The sequence below is a fragment of the Dermochelys coriacea genome, chromosome 2 (genome assembly GCF_009764565.3).
Source record: "Dermochelys coriacea isolate rDerCor1 chromosome 2, rDerCor1.pri.v4, whole genome shotgun sequence".
Classification (NCBI taxonomy): domain Eukaryota; kingdom Metazoa; phylum Chordata; order Testudines; family Dermochelyidae; genus Dermochelys; species Dermochelys coriacea.
The window spans coordinates 146,309,099-146,329,112 of record NC_050069.1 but is presented as its reverse complement, the minus strand read 5'-3'; the positions used below and the strand labels follow the sequence as shown (position 1 = coordinate 146,329,112).

Genomic DNA, 20,014 nt, shown 5'->3' with positions numbered 1-20,014 from the left:
GGATGATTTTTTTCAGCCACAGGCAAACAGCCCAGCAGGAATGGGCATCTTTGAATGTCCCCTTAATAAAATTCCTCTATTTCAACCAGGTGACCATGAATGATATCACTCTCCTGAGGATAACACAGAGAGATAATGAATGGATGTTGCTTGAATGCCAGCAAACACCAGGACTACATGTTGCCATGCTTTCTTATGCAATGATTCCAGACTACGTGCTACTGGCCTGCCATGGTAAAGTGTCCTACCATGGAGGATGCAATAAGGTTGCCCTCCCCAGAAACCTTTTGCAAAGGCTTTGGGAGTACCTCCAGGAGAGCTTCATGGAGATGTCCCTGGAGGATTTCTGCCCCATCCCCAGACACGTTAACAGACTTTTCTAGTAACTGTACTGGCCGCAAATGCATCCCAAGTCTTCAGGGCAAATTAATCATTAAACATGCTTGCTTTTAAACCGTATATTATATTTACAAAGGTATACTTACCATAGGTGACTTCTCCGCCTTCAAGGTCAGGGAGCCCACCTTGGGAGGGTTGGGAGGGTATTGGCTCCAGGGTGATAAACAGTTCCTGGCTGTCGGGGAGAATGGCTTCTCCGCTTGCCTGGTGTGCACTATCTTCAACCTCCCCCTCTTCATCATCTTCCTCATCTCCAAAATCCTCATCCCTGTTGCATGAGACTCCATTGCAGGAGTCCACGTACAGGTGTGGGATAGTTGTAGGGGCACCTCCTAGAATTGCATGCAGTTCATCTAGAAGCGGCATGTCTGCGGCTCTGATCCTAAACGGGCGTTTGCCTCTTAGGTTTTTTGGTAGGCTTGCCTGAGCTCCTTAAGTTTCATGCGGCACTGCTGTGGGTCCCTGTGATAGCCTCTGTCCTTCATGCCCTTGGAGATTTTTTCAAATATTTTGGCATTTCGTCTTGTGGAACAGAGTTCTGATAGCACGGATTCATCTCCCCATACAGTGATCAGACCCAGTACCTCCCGTTCGGTCCACGCTGGAGCTCTTTTGATTCTGGGACTCCATGGTCATCTCTGCTGATGAGCTCTGTGTGGTCATGCCATGGTGGCCAAACAGGAAATGAAATTCAAAAGTTTGTGGGGCTTTTCCTGTGTACCTGGCCAGTGCATCCGAGTTGAGAGTGCTGTCCAAAGCAGTCACAATGGAGTACTGTGGGATTGCTCCTGGAGGCCAATACTGTCGAATTGCGTCCACACTAACCCAAATTGGACCCGGCGATGTCGATTTCAGCGCTAATCCCCTTGTCGGGGAGGAGTACAGAAATGGATTTTAAGAGCCCATTATGTCAACAAAAATGGCTTTGTTGTTTGGACGAGTGCAGGTTTAAATCGATCTAATGCTGCTAAATTCAAACTAAACTTATAGTATAGACCCGGGCTTAGTTTCTGAAATGGTGCTAAACATTTTGTTTGCTCACACTTGCCATTATACTTTATTCAGCTGCACACACTGCAAACTTCCATCATCTTCAGAAATAGGTATGCAGTCAAGAAGTGTTTCCATGTTGTGATTAAAGAAGAGGCAGGGCCAAAACCATTTTGATTTACCTACATTAAGAAATAGCAGACCTGTATTTAACAGCTCATAGTGGCAATAGTAGAAACTGTATTGCAGACAGGTCTCAATCGTGTCATATAATCTTACTCTCAAGCCTTGCCTATGCTAAGGAATTTGCAAAAGTTTCCCAATGCAATATAGGCCTGACTTGACATAGAATCATAGAATCATAGAATATCAGGGTTGGAAGGGACCCCAGAAGGTCATCTAGTCCAACCCCCTGCTCAAAGCAGGACCAAGTCCCAGTTAAATCATCCCAGCCAGGGCTTTGTCAAGCCTGACCTTAAAAACCTCTAAGGAAGGAGATTCTACCACCTCCCTAGGTAACGCATTCCAGTGTTTCACCACCCTCTTAGTGAAAAAGTTTTTCCTAATATCCAATCTAAACCTCCCCCATTGCAACTTGAGACCATTACTCCTCGTTCTGTCATCTGCTACCATTGAGAACAGTCTAGAGCCATCCTCTTTGAAACCCCCTTTCAGGTAGTTGAAAGCAGCTATCAAATCCCCCCTCATTCTTCTCTTCTGCAGACTAAACAATCCCAGCTCCCTCAGCCTCTCCTCATAAGTCATGTGCTCTAGACCCCTAATCATTTTCGTTGCCCTTCGTTGTACTCTTTCCAATTTATCCACATCCTTCCTGTAGTGTGGGGCCCAAAACTGGATACAGTACTCCAGATGAGGCCTCACCAGTGTCGAATAGAGGGGAACGATCACGTCCCTCGATCTGCTCGCTATGCCCCTACTTATACATCCCAAAATGCCATTGGCCTTCTTGGCAACAAGGGCACACTGCTGACTCATATCCAGCTTCTCGTCCACTGTCACCCCTAGGTCCTTTTCCGCAGAACTGCTGCCGAGCCATTCGGTCCCTAGTCTGTAGCGGTGCATTGGATTCTTCCATCCTAAGTGCAGGACCCTGCACTTATCCTTATTGAACCTCATTAGATTTCTTTTGGCCCAATCCTCCAATTTGTCTAGGTCCTTCTGTATCCTATCCCTCCCCTCCAGCGTATCTACCACTCCTCCCAGTTTAGTATCATCCGCAAATTTGCTGAGAGTGCAATCCACACCATCCTCCAGATCATTTATGAAGATATTGAACAAAACGGGCCCCAGGACCGACCCCTGGGGCACTCCACTTGACACCGGCTGCCAACTAGACATGGAGCCATTGATCACTACCCGTTGAGCCCGACAATCTAGCCAGCTTTCTACCCACCTTATAGTGCATTCATCCAGCCCATACTTCCTTAACTTGCTGACAAGAATGCTGTGGGAGACCGTGTCAAAAGCTTTGCTAAAGTCAAGAAACAATACATCCACTGCTTTCCCTTCATCAACAGAACCAGTAATCTCATCATAAAAGGCGATTAGATTAGTCAGGCATGACCTTCCCTTGGTGAATCCATGCTGACTGTTCCTGATCACTTTCCTCTCCTCTAAGTGCTTCAGGATTGATTCTTTGAGGACCTGCTCCATGATTTTTCCAGGGACTGAGGTGAGGCTGACCGGCCTGTAGTTCCCAGGATCCTCCTTCTTCCCTTTTTTAAAGATGGGCACTACATTAGCCTTTTTCCAGTCATCCGGGACTTCCCCCGTTCGCCACGAGTTTTCAAAGATAATGGCCAAGGGCTCTGCAATCACAGCCGCCAATTCCTTCAGCACTCTCGGATGCAATTCGTCCGGCCCCATGGACTTGTGCACGTCCAGCTTTTCTAAATAGTCCCTAACCACCTCTATCTCTACAGAGGGCTGGCCATCTCTTCCCCATTTTGTGTTGCCCAGCACAGCAGTCTGGGAGCTGACCTTGTTAGTGAAAACAGAGGCAAAAAAAGCATTGAGTACATTAGCTTTTTCCACATCCTCTGTCACTAGCTTGCCTCCCTCATTCAGTAAGGGGCCCACACTTTCCTTGGCTTTCTTCTTGTTGCCAACATACCTGAAGAAACCCTTCTTGTTACTCTTGACATCTCTTGCTAGCTGCAGCTCCAGGTGCGATTTGGCCCTCCTGATATCTTTCCTACATGCCCGAGCAATATTTTTATACTCTTCCCTGGTCATATGTCCAACCTTCCACTTCTTGTAAGCTTCTTTTTTATGTTTAAGATCCGCTAGGATTTCACCATTAAGCCAAGCTGGTCGCCTGCCATATTTACTATTCTTTCGACTCATCGGGATGGTTTGTCCCTGTAACCTCAACAGGGATTCCTTGAAATACAGCCAGCTCTCCTGGACTCCCTTCCCTTTCATGTTAGTCCCCCAGGGGATCCTGGCCATCTGTTCCCTGAGGGAGTCAAAGTCTGCTTTCCTGAAGTCCAGGGTCCGTATCCTGCTGCTTACCTTTCTTCCCTGCGTCAGGATCCTGAACTCAACCAACTCATGGTCACTGCCTCCCAGATTCCCATCCACTTTTGCTTCCCCCACTAATTCTACCCGGTTTGTGAGCAGCAGGTCAAGAAAAGCGCTCCCCCTAGTTGGCTCCCCTAGCACTTGCACCAGGAAATTGTCCCCTACGCTTTCCAAAAACTTCCTGGATTGTCTATGCACCGCTGTATTGCTCTCCCAGCAGATATCAGGAAAATTAAAGTCACCCATGAGAATCAGGGCATGCGATCTAGTAGCTTCCGTGAGTTGCCGGAAGAAAGCCTCATCCACCTCATCCCCCTGGTCCGGTGGTCTATAGCAGACTCCCACCATGACATCACTCTTGTTGCACACACTTCTAAACTTAATCCAGAGACACTCAGGTTTTTCCACAGTTTTGTACCGGAGCTCTGAGCAGTCATACTGCTCCCTTACATACAGTGCTACTCCCCCACCTTTTCTGCCCTGCCTGTCCTTCCTGAACAGTTTATAACCATCCATGACTGTACTCCAGTCATGTGAGTTATCCCACCAAGTCTCTGTTATTCCAATCACGTCATAATTCCTTGACATCACCAGGACCTCCAGTTCTCCCTGCTTGTTTCCAAGGCTTTGTGCATTTGTATATAAGCACTTGAGATAACCTGTTGATCGCCCCTCATTCCCAGTATGAGGCAGGAGCCCTCCCCTCTCAGACATTCCTGCCTGTGCTTCCTCCCGGTATCCCGCTTTCCCACTTACCTCAGGGCTTTGGTCTCCTTCCCCCGGTGAACCTAGTTTAAAGCCCTCCTCACTAGGTTAGCCAGCCTGCTGGCAAAGATGTTCTTCCCTCTCTTCGTAAGATGGAGCCCGTCTCTGCCCAGCACTCCTCCTTCATGGAACACCATCCCATGGTCAAAGAATCCAAAGCCTTCTCTCCGACACCACCTGCGTAGCCATTCGTTGACCTCCACGATTCGACGGTCCCTACCCAGGCCTTTTCCTTCCACGGGGAGGATGGACGAGAACACCACTTGCGCCTCCAACTCCTTTATCCTTCTTCCCAGAGCCACGTAGTCCGCAGTGATTCGCTCAAGGTCATTCTTGGCAGTGTCATTGGTGCCCACGTGGAGAAGCAGGAAGGGGTAGCGATCCGAGGGCTTGATGAGTCTCGGCAGTCTCTCCGTCACATCACGAATCTTAGCCCCTGGCAAGCAGCAGACTTCTCGGTTTTCCCGGTCAGGGCGGCAGATAGATGACTCAGTCCCCCGGAGGAGAGAGTCCCCGACCACCACCACCCGCCTTCTCCTCTTGGGAGTGGTGGTTGTGGAACCCCCAACCTCAGGACATCGCATCTCATGCCTCCCAACCAGCGGGGTCTCCTTCTGCTTTCTCCCCCCAGACATATCATCTGGTCCACTCTCCGCATTGGTACCTGTGGAGAGAACATGAAAGCGGTTAGTTACCTGTGTCTGTGTTACTGGAACCCGGACATTCCGCTTACCTCTTCTGGAGGTCACATGTTGCCAAGCTTCTTCACTGGCCTCTTGGCTCCTCTGTGCAACCTGCTCTATATCTTTAGAGCTTTGTGCCCCTAGAAGGCTATCCTGAGTTTGGTCCAGAATCCTCAGTCTCTCGTATACAACGCAGGGTCGTTACCTGTTGCTCCAGACCTTCAATCTTCTCTTCCAATATGGAGACCAGCTTGCACTTTGTACAGACAAAGTCGCTTCTGTCCTGTGAAAGAAAGACAAACATGGCACATCCAGTGCAGGTCACAATAGCTGAACCCCCCCCTTCCATATCACCTACCTACTATGAGCTTCCTCAGAGACGTTGGCAAGATGTAAGCCTCACTGGGCTCACTCCAGGCGAACTCCCAGGCAAACTCCTGCTGTGAGCTGCTCTGCTGTCCCCGCTGCTCAGCTGGTTCGCGAGGCTCTGGCTATTTTAAACAGCCAGGCTTCCCTGACGCAAACACACAGACACCCTAATGCCCGCCCCCTGCAGGCTAGCAGCCAATCAGACACTCACTCAGGCTCTCTCCCTGCCCTCCCAGCAAACACACGCTCGGATACTTCCTCAGCAAGCAAACACACACACTCGGATACTTACCAGTCCCAGGCAAACTCCTGCTGTGAGCTGCTCTGCTGTCCCCGCTGCTCCGCTGGTTCGCTGCCGCTCAGCTGGTTCGCGAGGCTCTGGCTATTTTCAAACAGCCAGGCTTCCCTGACGCAAACACACAGACACCCTAATGCCCGCCCCCTGCAGGCTAGCAGCCAATCAGACACTCACTCAGGCTCTCTCCCTGCCCTCCCAGCAAACACACGCTCGGATACTTCCTCAGCAAGCAAACACACACACTCGGATACTTACCAGTCCCAGGCAAACTCCTGCTGTGAGCTGCTCTGCTGTCCCCGCTGCTCCGCTGGTTCGCTGCCGCTCAGCTGGTTCGCGAGTAATTGGACATGGGTAATTGGACATGGGTGAGGCCTTATTTCTGGGGAAACAGGTTAAGGGAGGTAAATGAATCAGCAGGCTGGAACCAGAATGTCTGTACTAGTTAAGATAAGGTTGAACACCCAGGGACCATGCACAATGGACAAGATAATGGAGAAAATAAGCCTGAATTGTAAAATGAGGTAAAGAGTACGTGCATGGACAGTGCATGCTGTACAGGGACTGGTTTCTACAAAGTGATCAAGCCAATCCCAAAATGTGTGACTCAATGTTTAGTAAATGCAATGTAATGTGTAAATGTATATAAAGGAAGAGGTTTGCTGTGTAACTTTGAATGTGAGGCACACCCTATATCTCACCCCATAAGCTTGAGTCTGATCAATTTAGCATAGATTTGATGTATGCTAAATAAAGGAACCTGAGTGACAAGACTAGTCAAACTAAGTTCTTGGGTAACCTAGTGGAAGAGGTCTCAGGGTATGCCGTATGCAGCTTTACTAGTGGTAGCAACATTGGGGCTGTTGGCATAGACAAGATTGCCATGACAACTGTTACATTGTTTAAGACTCCTCAGAGCAGAGTGGTAAAAACCACAGGTGGCTGCAGTTTTATCTGTGCTAATGTTCCTGCCATTGCTAGTATCCGTGATGTTAGCAATGGTGGGAAACTTTTGCCAAAAAAAATCTATGACAAGATGTTAAAAGAGTTTGAGTCTGCAGTACCACTTCCACTGTTGGTACCACAGGTGAATTTGCATTGGCAGTGAATTATAAGTCAGACTTTTGCCAGTATAGACATTGCACCTAGAATCAGAAGTCTACCTACTACTTTGTTTAAACATAATTTAACAAGATTCTGATAAGGTATCAGTGTCGGCAGATTTTGTTTTCTTCAAGTATAACCATGTTGTACAATATATAACCATTGTACAACCATGTTGCTATAGACTGCTACACTTCCCCATATGAGTGATTAGGGAAATTATGCCAGAACTCCTCTAGAAAAAGTTTAAAAAGCTGTAACTACCACATGTCATATGGCAATGTGGAAAAAATGGTTGCATACCTATACTGTAACTGTTCTTCAAGATGTGGTTGCACATGTGTATTCCACTCGGGGGGAAGAAGGGAGGAAAGATGTATTTTGATGGTCATTTTATCCACTTCAAAGATTTCTTACTACTGGATAACTGCAGCACTGTTAAAGCATATTCAGCTTTTACATGATGTTGTTTTAATTTGAATTACACCTAAATATTATGACTATATCATTTGAATAATAAAATTAATATTTCTGTGATCAGAACTTGGCTGAATGAACATGGCACATCATCAAGACATCAAATGATATTCCATGTTTTTTTCTGGAATGATGTCTGAACAATTTTCAACATTTTCACAGATGAATGCCAGTTGGGGATTTGCCACATCCTTAATTAATTCCTTTGAAACCTGCTAGAGATTGAGGCCAAGTAGTCACTTTCAAATGACTGATGATTTTGTGTGCATTTTGGTGGGGGGGTGGCTCAGTTAGAGACCTTAAAGGGAATTGATTTTTCAGAGGGTGAGTACTTAGTACTTTATGAGAAGACAGTGACAAAAACAAAACGGAATTGGAAGATGCGTTTGCTAGATCAGCTTCTCAGAGGTAACCTGTTGGGGTCCCTTAGGGTTAAAAGCATCAGCCTTCCTCAGGTTGCTTCCCCCATCCTTAGTTTTAGCAGGTTTTACACAGGAATTATGAGGTCATGTTTGCCTTAAAGGAAATGCTTGGTAGCATCATGATGAAGGCTTTGGACAAAATAAGGCTCAAATCATGTGCTGCATTACACACCAGCTGCATGTTGTCCTTTTCCAAGCAAGGAGCTATCCAAGGTGCTTTACTCAATATAACAAATTTATCATAAAACTAAAATATATTGAATATTTATTTATCTTCAGTAAAGACCTTACTAAAATAAGATTATTTGGTAAAGACTAAACTTGCCTCTTGGGACCTGATCATGCAGTCCAAACATAGTAAATCAGAATATTCACATGTTTATTGTTCTGCACATGCTTTGGCACTTAGTTGAATTGGGATCATAGGCAAAACTGAGAGTTTTCCAAGCATAAGGATTGCAGATTTGGTCCCTTAAAATACAGTTCCTACCTACTGTTATGTATTGCAATAATAGTAACTAGGTAATTTAAAATGTTTCTTTTTCTATTTGTTCTAGGGCACTCATCTTTCCTATCTTGATTCGTGGAGGAAAACCAACACCATTCATTATTTTTGCACTAGCACTCATATTCTGTGTCTATAATGGATACTTGCAAGGCCGGAGCTTAAGTAATTATGCAGAATATCCTTCTGGTTGGCTGAAAGGTCCTTGTTTCATTGTAGGTGAGTTGAATAAAAGCTTGCTGTTTTATGAGAACCAAAAGCAAAATTGATTATCATAAATCTTTATAAAAAAATGAACATAAAATTATAGTTCTCATACATGGAGATCCAGTGGTCTAGACTTTTTTTGTTTGTTTGTTTGTTAGAACTGCTTATTCTGATACAATGGAGGTCATTTAATCTTTATTTTTCTCTCCTTACTTCCATCTTTGAATTTTGTTTCCCTTTTCTGATGTGCCGTCTGAGCAACTGTATATTTATCAGCCTGACATTGGTCTGGGGCAAAAAAATGGAATGGCTGAAATGGGTCTGGATTAGCATTAAAGGAAATCAATAAAATTAATGTCAGTCAACATGGGATTATGGAAAACTGACTCATTGGATACCCTTTCTTGATGAGATTACAAATTTAGTTTATAAAGGTAATAGTGTTGATGTAATATCCTTAGACTTCTGTACTGCAGTTGATTTGGTTCCACATGACATTTTAATTAAGAAGCTACAAGAAAATGAACATGGAATACATTAAATGGATTAAAGGCTGGCTAAATTACAAGTCTCAATGTAAGCGTAAAAGGAGGCTCAGTAAACTGTCATGGGATAAGAGGGAAGGTCCTCTCATGGATTGAAAACTGGTTAAAAGATAGGCAACAAAGGATAGGAATAAATAGTCAGTTTTCAGAATGGAGAGAGGTAAATAGTGGTGTCTATACGGGGCCCAGTCCTAGTCAATGTATTCATAAATGATCTGGAAAAAGAGGTAAACAGTGACATGGCAAAATTTGCAGATGATACAAAACTGCTCAAGTTAGTTAAGTCCCAGGCAGATTGCGGAGAGCTACAAAACAATCTCTCAAAACTTGGTGACTGGGCAACAAAATAGCAGAAGTTCAATGTTGATAAATGCAAAGTAATGCACATTAGAAAACATAATCGCAACTATACATATAAAATTATTGGGTCTAAATTAGCTGTTACCACTCAAGAAAGAGATCTTCGAGTCATTTTGGATAGTTCTCCGAAACCATCCACTCAATTTGCAGAGGCAATCAAAAAAGCAAATAGAATGTTGGGAATCATTAAGAAAAGGACAGATAATAAGACAGAAAATATCATATTGTCTCTATATAAATCCATGGTACACCCACATCTTGAATACTGCATGTAGATGTGGTCGCCCCATCTCAAAAAGATATATTGGAATTGGAAAAGGTTCAGAAAAGAGCAACAAAAATGATTAGGTTTATGGAATGGCTACCATATGAGGAGTGATTAATAAGATTGGGACTTTTCAGCTTGAAAAAGAGACAACTAAGGGGGGATATGATATTTTATCTATAAAATCATGACTGGTGTGGAGAAAGTAAATAAGGAAGTGTTGTTTACTCCTCATAAAACAAGAAATAGCTGTCACCAAATGAAATGAATAGGCAGCAGGTTTAAAACAAAAAAAGGAAGTATTTTTTCACACAAAGCACAGTCAACCTGTGGAACTCCTTGCCAGAGGATGTTGTGAAGGCCAAGTCTCTAACAAGGTTCAAAAAAGAACTAGATAAGTTCATGGAGGATAGGTCCATCCATGGCTGTTAGCCAGGATGGACAGGGATGGTGTCCGTAGACTCTGTTTACCAGAAGCTGGGAATGGGCAATGGGATCAATCACATGATGATTACATGTTCTGTTCATTCCCTCTGGGGCACCTGGTGTTGGCCACTATCAGAAGACAGAATACTGGGCTAGATGGACCTTTGGTCTGACCCAGTATGGCCGTTCTTATGAAAAACTCTCTTTTGGAAATTGTCTGCTGGGCTAGAGTCACAAAGAAACATAAGTGTAATGACACTGAGCACTGCCATGCCTAACTTTGAGGCACCTAGAAAATCATTGGGATTTACAAAGCCTAGGTTAGGCAGCTACCCTTCCTATACAATGAATAAGGAGAGATAGGTGCCTCACCATGGGATTCACAAAAGTCAGCATTTTAGGCAGTTCCTCACCTAAGCTAGCCCATGGGAGCTGCCAAAAGCAAGGGATATGTATTAAGCCCCACCACTCTCATAGAGATTTAGCACCTATGTCTGGGCTGAAGGGGGTCATTGGAGCCACGGTACTGGATCCTGGGTCTTCCACCTCCCAGGTGAGTGCTTTAACACCAGTCAATTTAGTCATTCTCAGGCTTATGTGCTTTCACTCTCTTTGTCTGGCCCAATTTCTTTTTACTAGTATTTATCTACAGCGGAACAGCTTCAACAAGAGAGACTGAGGGAACTCCACATCAGAATATCCTATAGTCTAGTGATTAGAGTACTAACTAACAGAGGTGGCAGATCCCTGTTCTTATCCCTTCGCCCCCTGAGAGTGGGATGTGACTCAAGGACATCTTGATGCAAACTGAGAGAGGCACAGTGGTACAAAAGGATTACAGAGATCCCTTGGGTAAGGCATCTATCTACTAATCCACCAAAGAGTGCCATGTATAAAAGCCTGAATCACACTGGTTATCATAAGAGCGACAAAGAGTCTTGTGGCACCTTATAGACTAACAGACTTATTGGAGCATGAGCTTTCGTGGGTGAATACCCACTTCGTCGGATGCATGGAGTGGAGATTACCAGAGGCAGGTATAAATATGCAAGCAAGAATCAGGCTAGGGATAACGAGGTTAGTTCAATCAGGGAGGATGAGGCCTCTTCTAGCAGTTGAGGTAGTTAGCCAACTACAAAAGCAGTTTCCCCTCCCTTGGTGTTCACACCTCAACTGCTAGAAGAAGGCCTCATCCTCCCTGATTGAACTAACCTCGTTATCCCTAGCCTGATTCTTGCTTGCATATTTATACCTGCCTCTGGAAATCTCCACTCCATGCATCCGACGAAGTGGGTTTTCACCCACGAAAGCTCATGCTCCAATACGTCTGTTAGTCTGTAAGGTGCCACAGGACTCTTTGCCGCTTTTACAGATCCAGAGTAACACGGCTACCCTTCTGAAACTGGTTATCATAATCATTTTGAGATGTATGTATGGGTAATATGTGAAGTTATGTATATGTACTAAAATGTATGTTCTTTAGGTCTGTGAGTTAAGGCAGGTCACTGATTAAGTATTCTAAGGCTCACAATAGATGGCCCTTCACAGCCTGAGCAAAATGCTAACAGATTGTGGAGGTTGCGGGGAAAAAAGAGAAACTGCATGGGTTATCCTGTTAAAGGATAAGACAATGAACTTTTGAAACTATATCTGAGATACAGATGAATCTCCAATTATTTCTTCAGTGTGTAAAGGACAAGCCTCCAGTGGGCTTGAACGTCTGAGGAGGCATCTCAGCCAAACTGGTTGAAAACACTGGGGAAAATATTTGGGGTAAGCTATTTTGTGGGAGATAAGTGAATGCCTTGTCAGTTAAGATTAGGCTCTAGAAAGCATATTATGATTTTGTTTTATATGTAATCATTTGTTTCTAATTTTCTTATTTTCTATCACTTGAATGTCTACTCTTTGCTATTAAATAAGCTCTCTAACAGTGGCCCAATCTGATAGGCAAGCTTTGAACACGCTTACCGGATAGGCAAGTTAGGTGGAGAAACCCCTATTTTTCATTGGTTCATGCATTGCTCTGGAGCTTCAGCGTCTGGATTCTTGGTGTGGGGCTACAGTTTTGTTCCGAGGCAGAAACATAGGCACCTAGGGAACTTTTACTGTAAAAATTTAGTTGCTGAGAGAATTTAGGCATCTACAGGATTTGGGCATAGCTGAGCGGGGGTTTTGTGAATTCCAGTTGGGCCTGATTCTGATTTTTAGCTACCTAAGTCCTTTTGTGAATGTGGCCTCTAAATTGGTGTAGTGCTGCAGTGCTTTGGAGGAGGGAGTCTGACTTTAAACAAGGAAAAGAAAGCGGTAGGGGAATGCTGAACTGTATCCATTTGGTGGAATGAGGAAGTCTGAGTAGAGCACCCATAAGGACACTATTATAAGCATAAGAGAAGGTTAGTCATCCTGGGCAGTAACTGAGATTCTTCAAGATGTGTGTTCCTATGGGTGCTCCACTACCCGCCCTCCTCCCCTCTGCCAGCAGGCATTGCTACCAAAGGTCTCCAATCCCACCTACAATGGAACAACCCTAGGGGGACACATCTGAAAGAACCTCAGTTACTGTACTGGGTGAGTAACCTTCTCTTCACTTGAGCACTGTCCACATAGGGAAGCTAGCATGCATCATTTTAGATTTCCTGTTACATCTTAAATCAGGTCTGTCTCTCAACTCATTGAGGGCCCACATAGCAGTGATCTCAGTGTTTCATCCCCCGATCCAAGGGAAGTCAGTATTTTCAACTCCGTGGTAGTTAGATTTTTGAAAGGTATTGTCAGTCGCTTTCCACCTGCAGTAAAAGAAGGTTCTCCTCTTGGACCTTAACATTGTGCTTGCTGCCCTTGTGGGACCTCCATTTGAGTCCCTAGCATCACATTCTCTTTTCCTCCTTTACCAAAAGACAGCCTTTCTTATTGCTATAACGTCTGCTAGGAGGGAATTTAGGGAGGCTGGCGTGAGTGCTGGAAGCTCCCCCAGCACCCAGATTGTGGCCCTGCCCCCTGCTTGGCCTCCTCCCCTGTGGCCACACCCATGCTTGGCTCCCTCCCCTGAGGCCTCACTGTCACCGCTCGCTCGCTCCTCTCCTCAACGGAGGAGAGGAGTGAGCGGCGGCAGCAGTTGTGGAGGGCCTCAGTGAAGGGGGGTTGGAGGAGAGGAGTGACTTGATGAGCTATGGGGGTCTTAGATGAAGGGCTGCAGTGAGGACAGGAAGGGACCAAGCAATGGCAGGCCTTGGCAGAAAGAGGCAGGGCTGGAAGAAGAGCAGCATGGGCGAGGCCATGGGGGAAGAGTGGAGCAGGGTCTTGAGGCAGAATGCAGGCAAGGCTACGGCCCAGGCATCCGCACTCTCAAATGTGGGGGGTCGTCAGCGTGCCTCCAAAGGGAGGTGTGCCACATCATGTTTGGGGAGGCACAGTGTACCCTGGCCTATTAAAACCGCCACCCGTGGCGGCACTGCCCCTAATTAGTCTCAGGAGGGACCACAAGTAGGCGTAGGATACTACAGGGTTCTCAGGCTTCAGTGCACTGGGTGTGCATACCTGAATACACATCTGCCCCTACATCTCAAAGAACAACTGTTATAGTATAGGTAAGCAACAGTTTTTTCTGCTCACTCAGAGCTCATTCTAGATTGGTGCCTAACTATATACAAAGGCCTGCATCCACACAGTCACTTAGTTGTTGCCATGCTCAGTATCATGGCATCAAACTTTTAGGTGCCTTGGAAATCACAGGAACACCACTGTGATCCACAAAATCTGAATTAAGTGCCTAGGCTCACTATACAATGAATGAGGGGTGGGGTAGGGAAAGGTGCCTTACAGCATGATCCACAAAAAACAACACAATAGGTGGGGAGCCACCCAAACTAGCCAATGAGAGATGCTGATGATAGGAGTTTGTGCTGAACTGTGCCCTTTGAGATAGGTATCTGTCTCTGTTTAGCAATCCATGAAAGGGGAACCTGCCATCTGGAGTTAGGTGCCTGAGGGGCCTAAGTCATTTCTTGTGTGAATGAGTTACCTGTCTACCTCACTCCGTGCTCACCTTATACCTTTTAGCCTGGTGTTTAGAGCACTCATCTAGGGTTTGGGTGACACCCCACTCCCCACTAGAGGGGAAGAAAGGATTTGAACATAGGTCTCCCACTTTTTAGGAGGGAGTTCTAGCCACTGAGCTATGGGATAGTCTGATGTGGGTGCCTGTTGAAACTGTTCCACTGTGCATAAATACTTATAGTCATATATAGAAAGAGAATGACTGGAGTCCAGTAGTTAGGCCATTCATGTGAGAGACCCACGGTCCAGTCCCCAGTCCCGCTGCTCTTATCACTCTTTTATTATTTATCCACAGCTTCAACAGGAGATACTGAGGGAGTCCCACATTAGACTGGTGGTTAGAGCACTCTTTTGGGAGACCCAGGTTCAAATCCTTTCCCCCTCTGCAGCAGAGGGAGGAATTGAACCCAGGTGAGTGTTCTAACCCCTTGGTTAAAAGTTTTTAGGTGGGCGCAACCATATCCTCCTCCTCCTGCTGCATTCTGAAAGGGACCTGCTCTGGTAGTAGTGCTCAGAGGTCACCTACCGGATTGGGCCCTGCATGCAACTGAGGTGGCTGCATGCTTATTTTCCCCCCCAGCTTGTTAGTTTCTGTGGGGCCTTAGGCAGGAGATAAATGTCTGGACGCCTAGAGGGTGGCATTTGCCCAGAAATGTAGGTGCGTAAGGAACTTTTACTCTGAAAACTTAGTGAGTTTAGGCAACCACAGGGTTCAGTGGGAGTTTTGTGAATTGCAGTGGAGCCTAAAGTGGGACCCAAGGTGCCTAAACCCCCAGTTTAGGCACCTGAGTCTGTGATTTAGGCATGTAAGTGGGTTTGGGCCAAAATGCAGTCAATACACAAAATTAAGCAAGCTGGAAACAGCAGAAAATATTGTTAATTTTGTCAGCTATAGTGATCGTATATATTTCTTGTAACAATAGGAGGTATGTTTTCAGACTGTGATTTTTAAGTTGTCATTGTCCTTTAAAGTATGAGGAAAATGGGCTGTCTTCAATGGTGACCCCCAAAGACAACAAATGTGAGCATCAGTCATCTAGTTTTCTACAGATATCATCTCTCTCTCTTTCTTTGCTCTAGTTTATATTCTTTCCTGGGAGTAAGGAGACTTCATGAGATCCTGCTGATTCACGAGTCTTTATTAGTTGATTGCATGCAGCCTGTTTGACAGAGGTCTCCATTCTCCTGCATCTCAGGGCTGCTAGGGGTATGGTTGTAATCCCATCACTGCAAGATCCTTCAGTACATTCAAACCTCACTTTTTCTTCATCCCCGAGTGTTAAAGGCATATTTGTTGGAAGCTTAGGGCTTGTCTTCACTACGGGTGTAAATTGACCTAAATTATGCTACTCCAGCTACTCCAGATATTCCAGTATGTGAATAACATAGCTGGAGTTGACGTAGCTTAGGTCAACTTACCCCAATGTCTTCACAGCGCTGAGTTGTTGGGAAATGCTCTCTGGTCAACTTCCCTTACTTAGGGTGACCAGACATCCCATTTTTAAAGGAACAGTCCTGTATTTAAGAGCTCCTGCAGGTACCCCAACTTTTTCTTAAAAACAGGCAAATTGTCCCATATTTTCTGTCTTCCACTGCATCAGTCCTGGTGGGTCCTGCTGCTGGCTGAATCCCTGCTTGCCAGCTACCTACCCACCAGTAGCTAACGATGGGAGTAGGTGTGCAAGGCTGGTGGCAGGGCCACTCTCCCTGCTTTTCAGTCTGTGCAGCCCCAACTGTGTGTTGGCTCTCGGCCAACAGCCCCTCCCCCGTCCCGTTTCCAGCTGGCACTGTCTGTGCTCTGCGAGTTGCAGTGGTTGATGAGTGCGGGCAGGCGCCAGCTGGTTATGTGTTGCCTCTGTCACTCACCCATTGGCCCTTTACATTCTTCCCCTCTCACTATCCTCTCCCTGCTTTGCCCCTTCACCACCCTTAGCCCCGCGGCTCCTCCATATCCCACCTTGGTGAGGCACGTCCTGCTTCCAGCACTGTGCGGAGAACCAGGCTCTAGCCAGCAGGCTCCTTCCTTCCCCCGCTGCCTCTGGCTGGGCCAGTGCCCCAAGAAAGCTCAAGACCCTCCGGCCTAGGGCCTGGCCAGAAGGAGCCAAGCCCTGCATGTGCCAAAGCCCCGCACAGCACTGGCATGGGGAAGCCTCTCTGCACCTCAGCTAAGCTCTGGCATGGCGGGGCGGGAGAAGCGATTTCCAGCGTGTTCACACCCTGAACCTGTAGGGTTCACAGCAGCCCGGGGCAGGAGCTTAGAACCCTCTTTGTCCCCCACCCCGGGTCCTGCCCCAGGGAGCGCAGGGCTGCTCTGTCACCTAGGCATCCTCCTCCGTGGAGCCACTTCTCTGGTCAGATTCGCTGAAGCCCCTGGAGTCAGGTTCCCTGGGCCCGTACAGTCCAGCCTTAGGCTTAACCCCTTCCTGCCCACACTGTAGCCAGAGGACAGGAGGCAGCTGGGTTATGGTTCTGGCCAGCAGCAACCTGGAGGTGTTAGCTGCCTTTTGACACTGTATGGACAAGAAAGGACAAGCTGCTTCCAGCCACACAGGAGAGGTGGGGAATGGCAAGAGATGAGCTCTGCAAAGACACAGGCCAGGTCATTCTTTTACCCTCCCACCTTCTCTGTGGCTGGAAGCAGCTCCCGTCCCTTCCCTCCCGCACAGTGCCAAAAGGCTGCTGCTGACCACATTCTGGTGTGAACCCTGGCAAAAATATGGGGAGGTGGGATATATGACCCTGCATGCTCCCCCACGTGTTGCCTCAGGAAGATGCGGATGCGGTGCCAGGTATCAGGAGAGGTGAGTTCATCCTGGGGGGGCCCAGCCAGGCATGGAGGGCGGAGAGCATCAGGCAGGGAGGGTGGGGTCAGTCGGTCACCATCCTGTGTGAGAGAGGTGTACAGAAGTGTGTGTGTGTCACCCCTCCCTGTGTGTCTGTGTGCGGGAGTTGGGGGGGTATCTCTCCTCCCCGTGTGAACTCTAAAGCCTTAAAGATAAGGTAAATAAAAAGAATCCAACTATGAGGTATTTCTTTTTAACAGGGACTCAGTCAACTTAATGTTAATTTGAATGTTTGTACAATTGATTGCCATTGAACTCACTTGAATACAAGTAATTTTACCAGGTGTCCCATATTCAGCATAGGGAAATATGGTCACCCTACCCTTACTCTTTTTTGAGAGCTGGAGGACCACCAGAGAGAGCTCTGCCATTGATTTAGCGGGTCTTCACTAGACCCACTAAATCTATTGCAGCACCATTGATCTCCGCATAGTGGAGACCAGCCTTAGCTTCCACTTACCACACACACTCATATATATACACACACACACACACACACACACACACACACACACACCCCATTTGGAAAGAAGGTCAGCATTTGCATTCAATTTCTTGGCTTAATATTGCAACCAAAAGGAGAAGGTTTGTAGGAACAGGTAGCAGCGGGTGAATCTGGAATATTTAATATCCTTTATTTTCCATTGTTGCAGAAAGTTAATATGAAAAGTCTCCTCATCTCTGATCTGCTCTCAGCTGGGCTGACAGACCTACTAATCTAGAGAACTCTGCCTCCATATGGGCTCATGGAGCCTTTGCAGTTTACTCAAAAGCTTGCCATCCAAGCTGGACAGCAGTCTCAACACTCAATCTCTGTAGCAGAATTTTTAGAAGTAGGTGTTCCTGTTTTAGGCCCTGATTCTGCAAACCTGCACATACTTACTTTTATTCATACTTTATTCATAAGAGAGGTCTCATTGAAGTCAAGTAAATGTGGGAAAAATGGGAATGTCTAATATTAACAAGGTACAAGCTGTATCTGGAAAATACTGAGAGACAACCTGATGCAGACAATCTGGCTATTCACATGCACAAAATTAGAAGTGCATAAATATTTTCAGAATTAGGGGCCTCATGGATGTACATTTCTGTGCTGGGCCTGCATCAGGATCTGCAGTGCTTACTCCTGTGTAACAACTAAAATGATGAATCTGCTGTGGAAAATTCAGGAACACATCCAGTGAAAGAGAAGGTTAAAGCATGCTTTTTAGACTGTGATCAATGTGGATTAATTTCTTTAACATCTTTTTGAATGTTAGTTTATTTGAGCAGTTCAGTTTATCAGTATGGGTGTGAGAACATTATATATATATATATTAAAAGTATAATTTAAATCTGGGGTAGTGGTAAGAATAAAGCCTTCTGTCCTGTTTTCATAGCTCCCAACCCTGCAATTAGTTCTTTGTAGGATTGGGGCCATACTTTACAGTGTCACCAGAACTGCTTGATGGATTTACAGGTTGATGTAGAGTTAGAGGTACACTACTGCTTATGTTTTTTTATATAAATGTAGGGTTATTTGTTTGTATAAACCTTAGTTTGTTCTATTAAAACAGGTGTTTTCAGTCCAGTATTTTAATATTATTACTTTGACTTTTTTTCTTTAGGTTTTGCAGGGTGGCTGAGTGGCATGGCAATTAATATCTATTCTGATCACATTCTCAGAAATCTGAGAAAACCAGGGGAAACAGGCTACAAAATACCAAGAGGTGAGTAAAAAGTTAAGGAATTTTAAATTGCAAAGGAATGTCTCAGAACTTGGTTCTATTGTATTTAAAGGATATAAATTCCTCAGGGACATAACAAATATCAAGATCAGGAAACCAATGGCAAGAGGATTTTCAAGTGTATTTCCTGAAACAAGAAATTGGCTTTATTACTCTAAATGAAGGGAAACTATCTGACTACACCGCAAAAACCCTGCCTATCTCTGTGTAATTGCCTGAGAGCAGAAGACTGCTTTTGTAGAGTCTAGTGACCTAGAGATGACCCAAGGTCTGTTAATATTTGTTGCTCTGCAGTTTTTTGAGATACTCCACTTCTGCACTGCTTTCTCACAGTTATTGTTAATGTGTTTATTCACTCTTCTGAGAATTAACAAGCCTTTCCATTGAATTTTGCACCATCTTTTGCAATCTTTCCTTGGCGATCATTCTTCTTTGAATTTTGAGATTACCCTCTAACATTGACAATTGTGAATAAAGTACCCACGCAGGACTTGATTGCAGGCTTGCTATGAAACAATCAATGTATAAAGTTTTGCGAAAGAAGTGAGAAGTTAATTGCTGCACAGGTAGAAGGATGCTGTTTTTAAAAATGTATTTACCTAAATAAAATCAACAACTTTAAACCAAAATGTGATTTAAAAAATTTTCATGTCAAAAGTAAGTACTGTGCTTGGCATCCACTGTACTTTTCTGATACCTGCTTCATTTTTATTACTTAAAGAAAACAGTTTTAAAACTTTGTCCCTGATTTTTGCCTCCCTTAAATTGAATAGCATTTGCTCATCTGAGTACTCTTACTGATGACAATGGAAATATCTGAGTCAGTGCTCTTCTAAATGAATAAGAGTGCGAGAATACTTTTAATTATTTTACTTCTAATTCCAGTAGTGAAGAGTTGACTTTAGGCTCACACAGCTGTGAAATACAATTTGGGATTCTTTAATACCTTGTTTCTTTCAATAGGGGCCAGAGTTAAAGCAGTAAAGTTGACTATTCTCCTGAGATTCTTTTATTCCTGTTTCCTAGTGA

At 45.3% G+C, this 20,014-nt stretch overlaps 1 protein-coding gene across 1 annotated transcript in view; it reads left to right on the top strand.

Moving 5' to 3' along the window:
* SRD5A1 (steroid 5 alpha-reductase 1) overlaps positions 1 to 20,014 on the top strand; it is a 52,624-nt gene that overhangs the window by 14,709 nt on the left and 17,901 nt on the right. The window contains exons 2-3 of the mRNA XM_043508482.1: positions 8,606 to 8,772; positions 18,866 to 18,967. Of these exons, the coding sequence (XP_043364417.1) occupies positions 8,606 to 8,772; positions 18,866 to 18,967 (269 nt within the window). The remainder of the gene's footprint in view (positions 1 to 8,605; positions 8,773 to 18,865; positions 18,968 to 20,014) is intronic.